The sequence below is a fragment of the Brachionichthys hirsutus genome, chromosome 12 (assembly GCF_040956055.1).
Source record: "Brachionichthys hirsutus isolate HB-005 chromosome 12, CSIRO-AGI_Bhir_v1, whole genome shotgun sequence".
Classification (NCBI taxonomy): Eukaryota; Metazoa; Chordata; class Actinopteri; order Lophiiformes; family Brachionichthyidae; genus Brachionichthys; species Brachionichthys hirsutus.
In genome coordinates this window covers 13,270,917-13,288,342 of record NC_090908.1, presented here as the reverse complement: position 1 = coordinate 13,288,342, position 17,426 = coordinate 13,270,917, and the positions used below count along the sequence as shown (strand labels likewise).

Here is a 17,426-nt window from a genome sequence, read left to right as displayed (position 1 = left end):
CGGGTCCGGCTAACACCTGGTCCAAAAGGCTGCCGTGGTTTTCAGCTATATTGGTCCGGCTCTGACCCGAAACGCCTGCTGGCTACTCCTCCTCCTCCTCTCCCTCCTGCTCAGGCGGGGGGAGGAGCTGCTCCTTCAGACACTCCCTGTAGAAGCTGGTCAGCGTGGCGTACAGGTGCTGGCGGCTCTGCTGGGACAGGAAGTGACCCTCGTCTGGGTAGATCTGCTCAGAGGAGACAAGGTGAGGCATGACCTGCTGTTACCTGGGTGAGAGGCAACGTCGGTTACGGGAAACACACCTGCATGGAATAGTTCGCTCCGACTTTCACGAGGTTCTTGACGAGCTCAGCGGTATGTTGGAAGTGGATGTTAGCTGGGAACAAAGGAACAGAACCGGTCGGGAGAACAAAGGAACAGAACCGTTCGGGAGAACAAAGGAACAGAACCGGTCGGCGGGAACAAAGGAACAGAACCGGTCGGCGGGATTCAGCCTGAATCCCAAACAGGCAGAGTCCGGCGGGACGGGAATGCCTCGGCGAAGCCCACACTCGTCCTCGGCGTCCGCTCAGGTAACCGCCCCGCTACCTTCCGGAGACGCTTCCTGTCCTCTTACCGTCGGCCGTGCCGTGAACCAGCATCAGCGTCCGGTCCCGAAGAGCCTGGACGTTCTGCAGCAAGCTGGAGATCTGGGAGGGAACCGGAGATATCAGGATGAGGAACGCAGCGAGACATGATGAAACGAGACGCTGGAGACACACCTGGTACCTGCCGTCATCCCGGAGCGGCATGCCCAGGTACCTCTCCGAGAACGCCGACGCTGTGCAGATCAGAAGGAAGGAATTGTTAGCAGTTGGGCGACTTCCTGCCACGGCGAGGAGGAAGCCCTCCAATCAGAAGGCTGCTAGCTTAGCTTCCACGCAGATTGGGTTCTAATGATGGAACCGGTTCTGAACTCACCGTAGAGTCTCCAGTCCGTCACCGGGGACATCGCACAAGCACATTTGAAGAGGCCGTCGATGGACTTGAGCATCGTCAGCGCTACGTAGGCGCCGTAGCCCTGAGCAGAGAGGACACCCCGCGGTTTAGATTTGAGCCCAGCAGCACCGGACCAGCACCAGGACGCGGACTCACCTTCCCAAACACGGCGATCCGTGTCCGGTCGATATATGGAAATGTCATCATGTATCTGGAATAGAAAACGGACCGGGCGTGAGCCTGGAGCGGTTCTGCTTCGTATTCAAGGCCAGACTCAGAACCGCTCTGTTCTGACTGGTGGAACCATGAAGAACCAGAGCGGCACCGAGGGGGATGGTGTCGAGCGGGTGCTTGGACTGTTTGTCCGTGATGAAGGTGGGATGAAGGGGGAGGGGGGGCGGTGACATACTGGACTGCTGCGATCTGGTCCTGGACATCGACGGTCCCCAGTCTCTGGTGGACCTCCTGGAGGACCCGCTGACCCTGGAAGCCGCTGCCCCGCCCGTCCAGACGGGCCACGATGACCGCGTCCGAGCTGACCAGCACCGAGTCCCAGCCGAGGGAGAACAGGTCATTCACAGCCTGGCCACCGGGGGCGCTGTCACTGAACAAGGACAATAATAGTCTGTTCAGGCTTTCAAAATAAAGCGTTAAGACAATCATTTCATTCAGACTGACTTATTGAACAGAAGACCTCCCAGAGGAGTCGTGGTTCTGGTTCTGACTACTCTGGACCGGTTCCCAAACCCAACAGTGATTTTAATTATGACAAAGCAGACAGGAAGTTCCAGTCGCTCCCATAAAGTTAGGGGAATGTTGTGCTGCTTTTAGCTAAAGGTTAGCTAACATCCGGCGACACCTTTAGCCTCGAGCTAACATCCGGCGACACCTTTAGCCTCGAGCTAACATCCGGCGACGCGTTTAGCTTTTAGCTAACATCCGGTGACGCATTTAGCGTCGAGCTAACATCCGGCGACGCGTTTAGCTTTTAGCTAACATCCGGCGACGCGTTTAGCCTCTAGCTAACTTCCGGCGACGCGTTTAGCCTCTAGCTAACATCCGGCGACGCGTTTAGCCTCTAGCTAACATCCGGCGACGCGTTGACGTACAGCAGCAGCAACAGTCCGTAGTGACGGGAGTCTGAGAAGTCTGGTGGGTAGGAGATCTTCAAAGGCAAATCTGCAGAACAAAGAAATGAAACGGCGTTTAGGAATTATTTTGGATTCGCAGCAACAGCAGAGGAAACCTTCGACTCACCAAAATGCTCCACGGGGACGGTTCTGAAGTCGGTCCGCTGGATCCGTTTGTACTTCAAGGCTGCCTTCAGTAAAGAGTTGTTCTCCAGGACGGAGTAATCTGAGGACGGAGGGAACCGCTGCATCAAGATTACCGCCAAAACACCCGGATTCATCTTCCAGGCTGGACCCGGGCCAGACCCGGGACAAACCCAGGCCGGACTCGGGTCGGACCCAGGGAGGGGTCGGACCCGGCCCGGACTCGGGGCGGATCCAGGCCGGACCCGGGCCAGACCCGGGACAAACCCAGACCGGAAACAACGGTTTGTTGCCGCTGTAAAACTGAGGCGTTGAAAACAACCCGGCTCCAAAGGTTCTGCGTGTGAAACGCCGCTTCAGTCCCGGCAGCCGGACTCCGAGTCTCTCCACCTGTAATTCAGAACCCCTCCCCGGTTTGGACATCTTCCCGTCCCGCCGTCCGAGAAGCAGCCAAATGAAATGGAATTCGTCCTGCATGTCTAATGGGAACCCCAAATCAATAGCGGTCTCATTACGGCGCCGCCCGGGCCCAGCTGGGGACGGACGGATATCCAAATAGCCTCGGGCAAAGCGCTCTTCAGGAGACAACCCAAGGACGGACAAGAAGAGGAAGACGAGTCCGGATCTGCCGGACCCCCCTGTAGGCCGGGATGAACCGGAGGAGGACCTCGTCCAATCTCTGGGTCTGTCCAACAGGGCGGCAGGTTCTGTTCTGTTTCACTGAAACGCTGAAGGAAACGAAACGGCGTTCTTACTCGACTCCTTGAGGCCATGCAGGAGGACCGCCGGCGCCCCGGGACCTGGAAGGGGACACAAAGCGGAGCGTTCTGTAGACGACTGGGTGGAGCTTCGTTTGGTAGCAGGGGGCTAAGGACCGGGTCAGCCCCTTTGAAGGGCGGGGCAGACCCGGCCTACCTTGGCAGCGGAGGATGGCGTGCTGCTTTGTGGGGCTGATGTGGGCGTCGACATACAGGCAGTGGGTTTTGTGCAGCTCGCAGGTCAGACAGCGGCGTGGAAACAGGCCGACGGTTTTAACGCTGCGCAGAGAAGAGCGTGAATTAAATACCGGAACGCCGGCGGGTTCAGGTTCAGAACCGGGCCCGAAGTGTCCGATTACAAAACACACCTGAACAGCTGCCGTCGTCGTGGCGACCCCTCGGTGCTGAGGAAATAGCTGAAGACAAAACAAAGGATCTGGAATCAAAATGTCCTGGATGAGATTATTCCCTCGGTTTTGACTCACAGGTCGTCGGCGTTCTCGTCGTAGGCGATGATCCGCGTCACCTCCCAATTCCCCGACGTCAGATGTCTGATTTCATTTTGATCGGCTCTGAACTAGAAGAAACACAGAAGATGAGCATCTGGAGCGTCTCATTGGTCGTTGGTTCGAAGCCCACGCCTGTGAGTCTTTGAACACCCAATCAGAGCCCATCTGCTTTTCAGACTCCACCCTCACAGACATTTACTGTCGCCTTCGAACCGGTCTTCAGGTGACATCAAAGAGACGACTTCATTCAAAGCGAGGTCACATCCTGTTTGAGTGAAGCTTAGCTCCACCCCTCTGGTTTCACCTGGACCCTCACCTGTGTGGTGAACATGGCAATGTGGTGAAACTCGCCACGCCCCCCTTGTTTGACCGGGACAGTCAGGAAGAATCTGCTGCTGTCCTTGGAGAACACCGGCTCCTGGTTCTGTAGGAGGTGAAAGGTCATGTCACGTTCCTTAAAACCGGAGGATGATGTCAGAATGACATCACTGGAGCAAACAGGAAGCAGGTGTCCGTTACCTGTTTGGACAGCCAGAGCTCAGAACTTTCTTCATGTCTCTGAAAAACACCAGCAGAACCTCAGCGGAGCGGATCACCGTCGTCATGGACACACACACACACACGCACACACACACACACACACCGTGACGCAGGCTCCGGTTGTGGTGTCACACACAGTCAGGATGGAGATGTTCTGGGCTCTGTTCATCCACCTGACGGAGGTCTTGGTCTTGCTGATCCACGTCACCATGGTAACATAATGTTCCCTACGGACAGCGTTATAACGACAGGTCGTTTTCTGTGTAATAAACGCGTCGTAAAGGTTCTTAACTGAATTTAAGAAAGAAAGTTCTCACTGGAGTCTCAGCGTCTCTGGCGGCATCAGCTCCAGGGTGTGGGTCGGCCCGTAGAGATTGACCACGTAGAGCTTCACGCCGGGGTTGGGCTGGCCGGCCTGCCGACAGCGAACGCTTTAGGAGTCCGTTCTGTTTACCTGCGTGCAATAGCGGCTAGCTGTGTCTATTAGCGGCTGCCTGCGTGTGATAGCGGCTAGCTGCGTGTAATAGCGGCTAGCTGCGTGGAATAGCAGCTACCTGCATCTATTAGCGGCTGCCTGCGTGTATTGGTGGCTATCTGCCTGTGATAGCAGCTACCTGCGTGTGATAGCGGCTCCCTGTGTGTAATAGCAGCTAGCTGCGTGTATTAGTGCCTACCTGCGTGTGATAGCGGCTATCTGCCTGTGATAGCGGCTGCCTGCGTGTGATAGCGGCTAGCTGCGTGTATTAGCGGCTGCCTGCGTGTAATAGCGTGTGATAGCGGCTAGCTGCGTGTGATAGCGGCTAGCTGCGTGTATTAGCGGCTGCCTGCGTGTAATAGCGTGTGATAGTGGCTAGCTGCGTGTATTAGCGGCTGCCTGCGTGTAATAGCGTGTGATAGCGGCTATGTATTAGCGGCTGCCTGCGTGTGATAGCGGCTAGCTGCGTGTAATAGCGTGTGATAGCGGCTACCTGTGTGTAATAGCAGCTAGCTGCGTGTATTAGCGGCTAGCTGCGTGTATTAGCGGCTAGCTGCGTGCTAACTGGATGATGGTACCTTGGGGTAGGGGTACTGCTTTCCTTTGGGGTACAGCATGCTGGTGAAGCGCGGTAAAACCATGTTGGGCACCATGCTGTCGTTCAGGACCAGGAAGGCCAGCCTCTCTCCGTCAGGTGACCACCAGTGGGCCACGTGTGATTGGAGGATCTCCTCTGTTTGGAACAAGTAAATTTCTACTCCTTATAAAATACCAGCCAGATGTTTTTGCTTTCCAAAGTTAGCATCTTTAAAGCCACAATAAAAGAGACGAGTGTCGCCGTGAGACGACGACAGAGGCGCTAACTGCTTGATACGGGACGAAGCTAACGTAGCAAAGAGGCTCTGGGTGAACCTTCGCTGAAGGACAGACCGCGAGCCAATCAGCACCTTCGTAGAGCCAGTCGGCGATCCCGTTGAAGACGACGCCTTCCTTTCCGGAGGACGTTAGCCTGAGGGAGACGCTCCTCACGTCTGACTGGTAGTAGATGTTATTCTCGAATATGTAGATCTGCAGAGACACAGAGTCACAGAATCAGCCCACCTGTAAACTGGGTGTGGTTAACGATGGGGGCGGAGCTCACCAGCTGCTGGCCTTGGACTCCCCAGGCGGCGTACTGCAGGACCGAGTTCAGAACCTCAGGGGGGTCCAGCTCCCAGACCTCCCTGAAATACAGACGTTAAAGATTTTTAACTGATTCTTAATCCATAAATGGGTTTAATGTTAATTTGTGACTGAATTTAATGCAGATTTTACAAGATAGGGCTTTTTTAAAGCCTCCATTATAAGTAAATGGGAGAATCCAGATGTTTTTCTATCCAGAATCCGGATCGCTCTCAGGATTTCATGGATCTAAGTGAGATTTTTATTCATCCAGATCCTGATTGGCTGCTATGATAGCAGCCAATCAGGAGGCAGCTTGTCTGATGGCTGCTGACTGCAGCAGAACACCTGAGGAGTCTGATTAAACGTGGGCGCCGTGCCCATCGCTGTGACTGGCAGGCGGTCTGGGCTCAGCAGGAGCAGGCGCTAACGTGCTAATGATAAGACAGCGGGTCGGCACGACGCCGGCGCCAAGGACAAAATCGTAGTTCGTGTTTCTGGATGTGACACTTCAGTCCCGAACGGCTCCGTTAAATACGAAGACAAACCGAATCGTGTCGTTGCATGCTTATAAACGTGTCGTTACATGCTTATAAACGTGTCGTTACATGCTTATAAACGTGTCCATAAAGCGTTTCCTGGCTCTCACCCACCGAGTGAGGACGTTGTAGATGCTGTAGGAGGCCATGTAGGAGTGACGGTAGAGCTGCAGCAGGACAAAGACAGGAAAGACAGATTAACGGAGGATGGCGTGGAACGGCGGCGGGACGGGAGATGCGCCGCCGCCGCCGATGAAGAGGCGCTGACAGAAAACGAAAAGGAGGAAGGCGTCAGAAAACAAAGCCGGCGCAGGCGGCTCTGAGAGACGCGATCTGCACGCTGGACAGACGATTTAATTCCATCAGAGGACAAAGACAATAAACAAGACGTAATCCGACCTTTGACCTCTGACAGAGACAGATCTGCAGCATCTTAAGAGCTCGTCAGCTTGCTCTTCCCTGATTGGCTGCTGCTCTCAGGAATATGAAACGAAGACTTTTCAGAACCGCCTGAAGGAAAACGGCGTCGACGGAAACAAACTGAGACGAAGAAGCAGGAAGTCACAGCGACTTGTTTACGTCTGACAGCCAATGAAACAGAGGCTGTCACTCATCCGACAGCCAATGAAACGGAGGCCGTCGCTCAGAGGACTTCAAACCCGCTCGCTTCTGTCTCCTCGCCGCTCCCGGCTGAGACGCCGTTTCCTCCATCAAACATAAATGCAGCCGAGCTTTTAGCTTCGGGTGAAAAACAACTGAGAACATTCTAAATGCCGGAACCGGAGACCCCCGTAACCACGGTAACAGGGCACCCCCCGTGAACAGGAAGTACAGGCGGCTGAGTGTGTGACGGAACATGTCCGTTTTCTATAAACGTCTGTAACGGAGCTCCTCGGACGTTCCACGGCTCGTTTCACACGTTCTGAACGACTTCCGGAACGTTGCTGACAGAAAAAGATTCTGGTCCCGCCGCTCAAAGTTTAACTCTGAAAATATGCAAATGAGCGGTGATGAATCGCTGATCCGTCCACGGCGACGCCTTCATCTGCATCGGCTCCTCTCTGATGGACCGCTGGTAATTACGGTTCAAGCCCCCCCCCCCCCCCCCCACGCCATTAGTGGCTGAATGTGACCCGCCAGTCGCTCACGGGACACGCTGGGAGCAGACCGGCGCTCCGGCGCTCCGAGGAATCCATCGACCCGAGGAACTTTATCCTTGATTTAAGACTCGTCTGTGGGAAAGCACCGCTCCTTAGCCACGCCCACTGCTGTCTTAAGCCCCACCCTTTCCGATAGCATATATGGATACATGGTAAACACATAACTTTGTACTTTTACTGCAGTACTACGCAGACTGGCGGGTTGATCCTCTCCTACCTGCTTGACGTCGTACGAGAAGAGAACGTACTTCAAATCCGGGGACAAGGAATATTTGGCAACGTTGAAATTTACCTGGAAAACACAGAACGTGTTACCATGGCAACCAGTTTATGACATTTATATGACCCTAAATTCATCGATAAACAAACGAATTATTAACTATTACGTTCAATAAGTCGTCATTATTTTAAAGATTGTATCTTTTATTACTGTTGAATGAAACTTTTCATTTAACAATCATTTCTTACGTAGAGTAATCTAACATTTATGAAAATATTTCATCTTTGTCGTTATAAATAAAGTTTTCGCGGGCGTGAACCGTCTCTCTGTGACCTTTAGACGACAGGAAACAAATCGACTGTCAGAGACGAACGAATAAAACGAGATTGTTCTGCGAAGAAAAATAAATTCATCTCAGAAAATAATGAAAACAAATGTAGCAGACGCCGATTGATTATCGATTACCAGACGGGATCAAACTAAACACGGAAGAAATTCTGACCGCAACTTTCTTAATTAATTTAGTAAATTCTTATGATGTGATCAACAACAGGACACAACTGGTTATTATAGCCACGCCCCCTCCTCTCTTTTGCTGCGTGCTGATTGGCTGCTGTTGAACTCACGAACGTGCTGTTGCTCAGGACGACCTCCGTCTCCTTGGTGACGACGTTGAACTTGATGACGTGTCCGTCGCTGTTCCTGAAGATGACTTCAGAGTCTGAGGACAAAACGAGACAAAGACACGAACGCCGTCCAATCACAGCGGGTCCCGATCAGCCGTCCAATCACAGCGGGTCCCGATCAGCCGTCCAATCACAGCGTGACCCGATCGGCCGTCCGATCGCAGCGTGACCCGATCGGCCGTCCGATCGCAGCGGGACCCGATCGGCCGTCCGATCCCAGCGTGACCCGATCGGCCGTACGATCGCAGCGTGACCCGATCGGCCGTACGATCCCAGCGTGACCCGATCGGCCGTCCGATCCCAGCGTGACCCGATCGGCCGTCCGATCCCAGCGTGACCCGATCGGCCGTACGATCCCAGCGTGACCCGATCGGCCGTCCGATCCCAGCGTGACCCGATCGGCCGTCCGATCCCAGCGTGACCCGATCGGCCGTACGATCGCAGCGTGACCCGATCGGCCGTCCGATCCCAGCGTGACCCGATCGGCCGTCCGATCCCAGCGGGACCCGATCGGCCGTCCGATCGCAGCGGGACCCGATCGGCCGTCCGATCGCAGCGGGACCCGATCGGCCGTCCGATCGCAGCGTCTCCCTCGCTAACGCCGCAGCTTTGATGGGACGCGACTAACTGTGAGATTTCGCTGACACATAAACACACGGAGGAGCCTGAACGTCTCGTCTCCACGGTAACGCAGCGTGGTCCGCGTTGATGAGAGGAGCGCCACCCGCTGTCACCACAAGGAAAATATATTTTCAACCAAACTGGATCAGTCAGACGCGACGGCTTCCTTTGTCGACCTCGGTTGTCATGGCGAGGAGAACACGCCAACGGCCTTTATGTCGGCGTGAACACAAACTAATGAGACGCTAGCACGTTAGCACGATGGCGAGACGCGGGCTAGCTAATTGTAACACCACAACACCAGGAACCCAAACATCCGTAAAGACAAACGTGTTTTTAGCGTGTTGCCGTTCCTGTTTGTAAATAAAGGTTTTATTTGAGTGAATCTGTTTGTTTATTGTTGTCGACGCAGGATTCTGGATCTGGATCTACCAATTGGGCCGGCCTCCAATCGATCGATAGGTCGTGTGGCTACATTTAAAGCCGATGTAAACCTTCAGCCCTGATCAGGCCGGCGAGGAAGAGGAGCGGCGTCTCTGATTGGATTAGAAGATTAAGGACAGATTACGAGCTTTCATTAATTACACGCCGTCGTTTAACGCGGCCTCCTCGATCATCGGCTCTGTCCTGGGGGGGGGGGGGGGGGGGCTTCATCTTCATCATCATCTCTGTGCTGGACGATAAGCTTCTGTTCTTCCTCTTCCTCCTCTAACAGAAAACTTCTGCAGCTTCTCCTGATGATAATCGTTCACCGCCTCCCAGCATGCACCTGGGTGCTTCAGTTCAGCCTGTATCCTGCTCTTCATCGCCGGGTCACCCAGGCAACCAGTCCGAACACGGGAACACGTTACTAGCCTGATTGATCCGGATCATCTGCCTCTGCTGTTAATCAATAATCAATACAATGCATAACGACCACCACGTGTGACATCATCAGTCGCGTGAGGCCTGCGGCGGTTCCGGGTGTTGGAGGTAAATATTTCGGGTCGAAGCGTCCTCAGGTGGCGCCGCTTCCTGCCGGAGGCAGACAGGTGGCCCCGCCTCGCTCCACCGATCACTTTGATTGGTTGGTTGAGGCGCGCTAGCGTCTGTTTGCTAAAGCGGTGGAGAGTAAGTAACAACTCCAGAGCGCCGGCGTGAAGCATCTGTGTCCTTTGTCCTCATTGGCTCAGAGGATCCCCGTCTGATTCCTTATTGGACGTGAAGCTGCTCTGAGAGCAGAGAAGGGCGTCGCCGGTCACTTCCTGTGTCACTTCCTGTGTCACTTCCTGGTCTGCTTTTATTTATTTTGTCTGCTGTAATAAACATTCAGTGTTTGGTTGTTGTCTTGTTGGAGGCGGAGCCATCGCTCAGTGGGTGATGATGTCAGAGGGGGGGGGGGGGGGGGTACTCCCTCCTCTGTGCCTCAGAGTCTATATTTAAACCATGACATGTTTAATTCATCGGCCGCCGCCGTCCCCCTGGCAGCTGAATCTGAAGGCGGAGCATCAGAGGCCCAGCAGGTCTGCCTGCCTCTGATTGGCTGCTGCGGCAGGTTGTGCAGCGAGCAGGAAGGCAGAGCCGGGTTTCCTTTTGTCCACGCTGCCCTCAAACGCACCGCAATCACGTCACTTTCCAGCATCGACGGAATCAATGCAGTAAAAACGGCCAGCAGGGGGCGCTAGCATGGAGACACGCAGCTCAGGTGTCGGACCACAGCTGACAACAGGAGGCGGGGCCAGCCAATAGGAATGACTCACCGTTGATCCACTCGGCCTCCGGGTCGTGAGCCTGGAACTCGGGCTTGAACAGATCCTCCACGGTCAGCTTGGCGTCGCTTCCGGCCCGACTGTCAGCTGCACAAACAAACACGTCGGAGAACCTGCCGGAGAACCTGCCGGTTCCGTCTCAGGTAGAAAGACTCACCTGGGGTGAGAAGGATGACCGACATGGTGATGAGCGAGCAGACCGCCAGGATGACCAGCAGGGCGATGGCGATCCCCTTCCAGTTCCTCTGAGGAGGACTCGCCCCGCCCAGGTCCTGCAGCGTGGGATCATGGGAGTTGTTGTCTTTAATGTGAAGAAACATCTGACAGAATTCAGGTTCGGAACATTTTCATGTACTGTCGCTATGACGACACACATCACACGGATGCCCATCCCCCTCTGGACCCATAAGACTGATCGATCGTCAGAACCAGAACCCGGGCCGCTGCTCATTTCACTAATAGCACAAAAGGTGCCCTTGAAAACGGACTCTTTGTCACGCCGTGCCTGAGATTCCTCCTCACTCCTCTCACTCCTCTCACTCCTCTCACTCCTCATTTTCTCACCCAGTTTCCCATTAAAGCACATTTGAATCAGCATCCTCGATTTATTAGCTCAATTAGCAGCAATGGGAGGCCCGTAGAGAGCGGCCGCTGATAAACGGTTAGCCTAGCAGGAGGCCGTCATTCCAGCCTTATCGGAGCAGCGCACGTTTACGGCGGCTCAGATCGGGTCAGAACCGCTCAGACACGGGCGCGTTGCCTTCACTGTCCCGCCGTTTAATGAGAAGCGTGTTTAAACAAGCTAACAAACCAGCTAATATAAGGTAGTAAACCTTAAATACGAACAGTTAAGCTATTCAAACAGCAGCCTGAGAATGCTAACCGTAACCGGGTGATTGGTGGTAATTAGCAGGCAGGTGTGGAAGCACCTGTAATCCATTGCCACTGATGGGGCGGGGCGTATATAGGCGCTTCCCCTGCCTCCTTCCCGGTCTCACTCTCCACCGTCCGGCCGGAGGGAGCGCCGGCGGGCGTGAGCCGGCTGGGCGTGGTCGTCTTGGAGGCAGGTAGAACCGACGCGGTTCCGTGACGTCTCTGGGTAGCGCTCTAATGACGGGGGCTTCTTTTAGTTCAGGTTGGCGTGGGGGGTCGCTGCCCTGCCTCTTTGTGTTTATTTCGTTATAGATCTTTTTTACTAGGTTGTTAGCTTCCTGCGTTGCTTGTGTGTGTCCGTATTGATCAGGGTTATTCTGGCGGGTGGTGGGGAACTGTTTAGCTATTCTGCATGTTTTCCTGTGTGAGTTTTGTTTAGACCTTAGTTTATATTTCTTTGTTGCTTTAACAGTAGCTCCCACCACGTTTGTCTAAACCTTGGTTGATTCGTTTTAAAGTGTTTTTAGTGGAAGCTTGTTTTAGAGGATTAAATAAAGATTTCCGGAAGTATTAAGTGCCGTGCCGGTTTTCACTGAGCGGACCTGTGGGTGGGAAACCCGCTAAAACGAGCTGGGAACCAAAGGAACGCAAAATGGATCTTTAGGTTGAAAGTTCTAAAGTGGCGTTGTTGGCAACATTTCGTTTAGCCCAACGCCGCATAGCTAATCAGTCAGGAGTAGCTAGTTCAGTTAGTAGCAGCTGCAGACATGCTAGCATTAGCTGTAGCCCGAGCAGCAGACATGCTAACATGTTCGTTGGCAGTAATGCTGGCTACAGGCATGCTAAGATAGATTTAGCTTCCTCAGGCGCTAAATGCTAATGTTAGCTAAACGTTTTGGGGCTTCGCTCGTACACTAAAATCCGACGTCCGCGTGTGGACTGAACTGTGTTTGGCTCATCTGCTGGATGACCAGACGTCGTGGAGTGTCTCCTCCTCCTCCTCCTCCTCCTCACGCAGGAACAGAGCCTGCATTAGTTCTCCTCCTCCTCCCATCGCTTATTGTTTATTCATTGATCCGTGACAACGATCAGAGGCGTCGTTTAATTAAACTGACTGTAATTCCAGCCGTCGGTCTCTGGAGTCGGTGCCGTCACGCTCAATCAGCGCTGTCTATTATTGATCTTCCTCCGGGGGGGGGGTCACAGCTGAGGTAACGGGGGCCCAAACCATTTACCTGCCATGATGTCGGTCCAGGTGAGGTCAGCACCTCTGCGGCCATTGGCTTTAGCTGGATGCTAACGAAATGGAGCGATTTGATTGGTTCTGGATCTCGCGGTTTGTGGAGATGACGGCGTGTGATCCGTCTGGCCGTCGCCGTCTTAAACCAGTCCTTCGGGTGTTTCTTCTTGACGCTGGAGAAAGCGAGTCGGACGCTCTGGTAAACCCGTTTCTGGCCAAGCGGGCCGGCCGGTGCTGCTCGAGCGGTCGGACTATAAATAGAACCGCGGCTCTGCTGGACTCTGACCTTCGAGGGAATTATGACAAATGAGGAGCGGCGTTTGAGCCGCTTCACGGCGGCGGCCGTCTGACCGCCCTGATGAAGCAGCTGCAGCCATCATCGATCTGCCGGCTAACAGGGAAGGGCGAGCTAAGCTACGCAGCGTCGTCGTGTTGTATTTAGCATCATCATCCGATAGCCCCAGGAAGCTAATCGCCACGGCGAGCCACGGAACCACGGGTTGAGAGGGATTAGAGGGTCATTCTGATTCTGGTCCCGGAATACTGTCCATTACTGGTCTGTAATGACCCAATGTCAGACCCGGTCCAGAGCCAGTTCAGACCCGGTTCAGATGTGGTTCAGACCTATTTCGGTCTAGGTTCAGACCCGTTTCAGACCCGGTTTAACTCACCCGGTTCAGACCTATTTCGGTCTAGGTTCAGACCCGGTTTAACTCACCCGGTTCAGACTTATTTCGGTCTAGGTTCAGATGCGGTTTGGACCCGGTTCTGACCCGGCTTAGCATTTGGGCTCTGAAGCTGCTGTCACAACAGGCTGGGCGACCCTGGCTGTGATCGCTACAAGCTAAGCTACGTCTGCAAATGAATATAATTAAGGGAGGTGAGGAAGCTAAAGTAACGTTTCAGCAAACCGGATGGAGAACAGATTAGCGGCAGCAGGATGTGAGCGCTCCGTTATCATTTATTTATCGCTGCGGCCGCGGCCGGACGGCGAACAGAATACCCAACGGCGCCACGGCAGCCGAACAATAAGGCGCTTCCCAAGGTTAACAGGCGAGAACGGCTTCGCTGATGAGAGGCGGCGGCGGCGGCGGCACAGCAGAGGAAGCCGCTTCGCTGCTTTAAACCGATATAAAATAAAAGGTAACCTCCGTCTGTCACGCGGCCTCGAACGGCCGGACCCATCGTCACCGAGCCCGGCACCAGAACGGCGTCCTACCGCAGCCTGAACCCGGCCGGACCCATCGGCACCGAGCCCGGCACCAGAACGGCGTCCTACCGCAGCCTGAACCCGGACGGACCCGTCGGCACCGAGCCCGGCACCAGAACGGCGTCCTACCGCAGCCTGAACCCGGACGGACATCGTGTTCTGAACCGACGAAATGAAAGCGTGAAGTCGTCGAACAGGAATGTATCAAGTATGTTTGGGTTAACTGCTTGTAAAAGGAAGAAACCTGTGAGCAGATCCCGTGTTCTTCTCACCCGATAAACGACAACGTTCTCCAGATTTAAATCTAGAACTCAAACTACACGTCTGTTGAACCCTCCTCCTGATTGTCCGACGGCCCGTGAACGCCTCAGGAAGCCAAACGTTCCTTTGGTCACGTTTAAAGCGATGCTTTCCGGTCCGGAGCGCCGATGGAGCGATGGGGCGGGTCCGTCCGTCCGTCTGCAGAGAGTCGTCAATATCTCTGCTCTCAGACGAGCCTTCATTATCTGCCCCGGGGAGCCGATCGATCGGTGCGAGTCCTCCAAGTGCAGAAAACGCTTTTCCACAAACGCAGCCGCACTTCATCTGAGCGACGCTGATGAACTGAGCAGCGGCGGCGGCGGCGGCGGCGGCGGCGTTCACCAACAACAGAAGATTAGACATTCAGAGACAAACCAGAACGAAATAGCGTGAGATCAAGGAACTCCAGGCCCCCCTACCGAGGAGGGGGCCCGAATACATCGACCCAGACCGGGCCCAGAGGAAGATCCAAGGAGCACCAGGCGATACCCAATCACAGAGGAAGCTAACACAAGCTCCGCCTCTCTGTTTGGACTCACAGCTCGGGTTTGAAATTGATTCACATCCACCAAGGAAATGTGTAAAACAGTGGGACACAAAGACCGGGCCGGTTGGACTACAGACCCCCCACAAAGACCGGACCGGTAGGTCTACAGACCCCCCCACAAAGACCGGGCCGGTTGGACTACAGACCCCCCACAAAGACCGGACCGGTAGGTCTACAGACCCCCCCACAAAGACCGGGCCGGTTGGACTACAGACCCCCCCACAAAGACCGGGCCGGTTGGTCTACAGACCCCACAAAGACCGGGCCGGTTGGACTACAGACCCCCCACAAAGACCGGGCCGGTTGGTCTACAGACCCCCCACAAAGACCGGGCCGGTTGGTCTACAGACCCCACAAAGACCGGACCGGTTGGTCTACAGACCCCCCACAAAGACCGGGCCGGTTGGTCTACAGACCCCCCACAAAGACCGGGCCGGTTGGTCTACAGACCCCACAAAGACCGGACCGGTTGGTCTACAGACCCCCCACAAAGACCGGGCCGGTTGGTCTACAGACCCCACAAAGACCGGACCGGTTGGTCTACAGACCCCACAAAGACCGGACCGGTTGGTCTACAGACCCCACAAAGACCGGACCGGTTGGTCTACAGACCCCCCACAAAGACCGGACCGGTTGGTCTACAGACCCCCCACAAAGACCGGACCGGTTGGTCTACAGACCCCCCACAAAGACCGGACCGGTTGGTCTACAGACCCCCCACAAAGACCGGACCGGTTGGTCTACAGACCCCCCACAAAGACCGGACCGGTTGGTCTACAGACCCCACAAAGACCGGGCCGGTTGGTCTACAGACCCCCCACAAAGACCGGACCGGTTGGTCTACAGACCCCACAAAGACCGGGCCGGTTGGTCTACAGACCCCCCACAAAGACCGGACCGGTTGGTCTACAGACCCCCCACAAAGACCGGGCCGGTTGGTCTACAGACCCCCCACAAAGACCGGACCAGTAGGTCTACAGACCCCACAAAGACCGGGCCGGTTGGACTACAGACCCCCCACAAAGACCGGACCGGTTGGACTACAGACCCCCCACAAAGACCGGACCGGTAGGTCTACAGACCCCACAAAGACTGGGCCGGTTGGTCTACAGACCCCACAGAGACCGGGCCGCTGACTGTCGGCCACAGGCCACGGTTCTCCGTCTCATTAAATTACTTCTCTGGAACGGCTCCTCGGAGACAGAAACTCCTGAGGTCCTCCTGCTGCTCCAGGAATTCTTGTTCCTCCTCCAAGAGAGCCAGGTTCTCCTCCCCGACTATTTAAAGATCCCTGCGTGCTTCCACTTTTGTAGTTCCCTCAGCATCGCCATGAAACTTTGATGAAGAGTAGCCCCGTTAAGAGCCTGCGAAGAGCTGCTGACGTAACTTCACCTGACGGTCCAACACGGGAAGTTACAGTCGGTCTAAAGAGTGTTACAGTCGGTCTACGGGGCGTTACAGTCGGTCTACAGGAAGTTACAGTCGGTCTACGGGGCGTTACAGTCGGTCTACAGTTAGTTACAGTCGGTCTACGGGGCGTTACAGTCGGTCTACAGTTAGTTACAGTCGGTCTACGGGGCGTTACAGTCGGTCTACAGTTAGTTACAGTCGGTCTACGGGGCGTTACAGTCGGTCTACAGTTAGTTACAGTCGGTCTACGGGGCGTTACAGTCGGTCTAAAGAGTGTTACAGTCGGTCTACGGGGCGTTACAGTCGTAATAGCAACTGTAGTAATAGCACTAGTACTAACTGTATTAATAATAGCAATGGCAGAATACTACCAATACAGTAGTAGTACTAGCAGTACTTCTACTAGTAAACCATAATAGAAGCTTTTTTCAGGCTGCTGTGATGCATTCAGGAGGGTCATAAAATATTATCAACATCAGCTGTTTACAACTATGGAAATGTGTTATTACCGTGTTATTACTGTGTAGTAGTTACTGTCGCGTACACATGCATCAAATCATTTTGCGTTAACAGATTAATTATTACAATACTCAGGAAATAGATTAATTCCATGCTCCGCCCCTTTTCTTGGATCCACGCCCACTAAAATAACCAAACGCAGGTGAGTCCGGTCCATTCATCCAGATCCGCTCGGGTCGGTCCAGTATCTGGAGCCCCCCCAGCAGGGCTGTGGGGCCCCTGGGGGGGGGGGGGGGGGGGGGCTCTCATCCGAACCATCTCCCGGGGGGGGGCTCCGCGCACATTCCAGGAACACAAACTCAATTACGCCGCGATTTCTAACTATAATCGAACCGGGTTTAATTAAGACGGGATTTCCGCGCTGCTCGCGGGATGAGCCTGAACGCACCGGGACACCGGAGGCACCGGAGGCACCGGAGCCGTGAGGCGTTTGGAGGTCTGCGGACACGGCGCGCGGTGCGAACGGGACGCGAACCGCGCACTGATCCTCCCCCGGGGGGGGGGGCAGCTGGCAGGAGGCAGCGGATGAATTACAATGCGCCTCCTCCCGGAGCCTCCGGAGCACCGCGCCTCCCTCCGGAGGTCGACGCGACAATAAAGAAGTTCCTCCCACCTCCTCCTGGGTCGCCCTCGGCTTCGGCTGCTCCTTCGTGGCCGTCAT

At 54.8% G+C, this 17,426-nt stretch overlaps 1 protein-coding gene across 1 annotated transcript; it reads right to left on the bottom strand.

Annotated features, from left to right (window-relative positions):
* Nucleotides 1-22: 22 nt before the first annotated feature.
* On the bottom strand, nt 23-17,426 carry LOC137902530 (inactive dipeptidyl peptidase 10-like). Its single transcript, XM_068746618.1, has 26 exons — nt 17,379-17,426; nt 10,824-10,950; nt 10,658-10,753; nt 8,238-8,332; nt 7,609-7,683; nt 6,346-6,398; nt 5,673-5,754; nt 5,479-5,599; nt 5,110-5,264; nt 4,374-4,471; nt 4,160-4,283; nt 4,036-4,074; nt 3,833-3,940; nt 3,493-3,584; nt 3,376-3,423; nt 3,165-3,286; nt 3,005-3,049; nt 2,233-2,331; nt 2,085-2,154; nt 1,385-1,579; nt 1,132-1,186; nt 958-1,057; nt 759-817; nt 614-686; nt 300-373; nt 23-223 (listed from the first exon to the last, which is right to left on the bottom strand). The coding sequence occupies exons 1-26, from the start codon at nt 17,424-17,426 to the stop codon at nt 83-85; spliced, it is 2,394 nt and encodes a 797-aa protein (XP_068602719.1). The 3' UTR covers nt 23-82.

Excerpts from the sequence above, each read along its gene's own strand:
- LOC137902530 (XM_068746618.1), bottom strand. The coding sequence starts at position 17,426 with ATGACGGCCACGAAGGAGCAGCCGAAGCCGAGGGCGACCCAGGAGGAG. Across the intron at positions 10,754-10,823 it reads GGTCATCCTTCTCACCCCAG|CTGACAGTCGGGCCGGAAGC; the intron begins GTGAGTCTTTCT and ends TTGTTTGTGCAG. Across the intron at positions 5,600-5,672 it reads GAGTCCAAGGCCAGCAGCTG|ATCTACATATTCGAGAATAA; the intron begins GTGAGCTCCGCC and ends GTGTCTCTGCAG.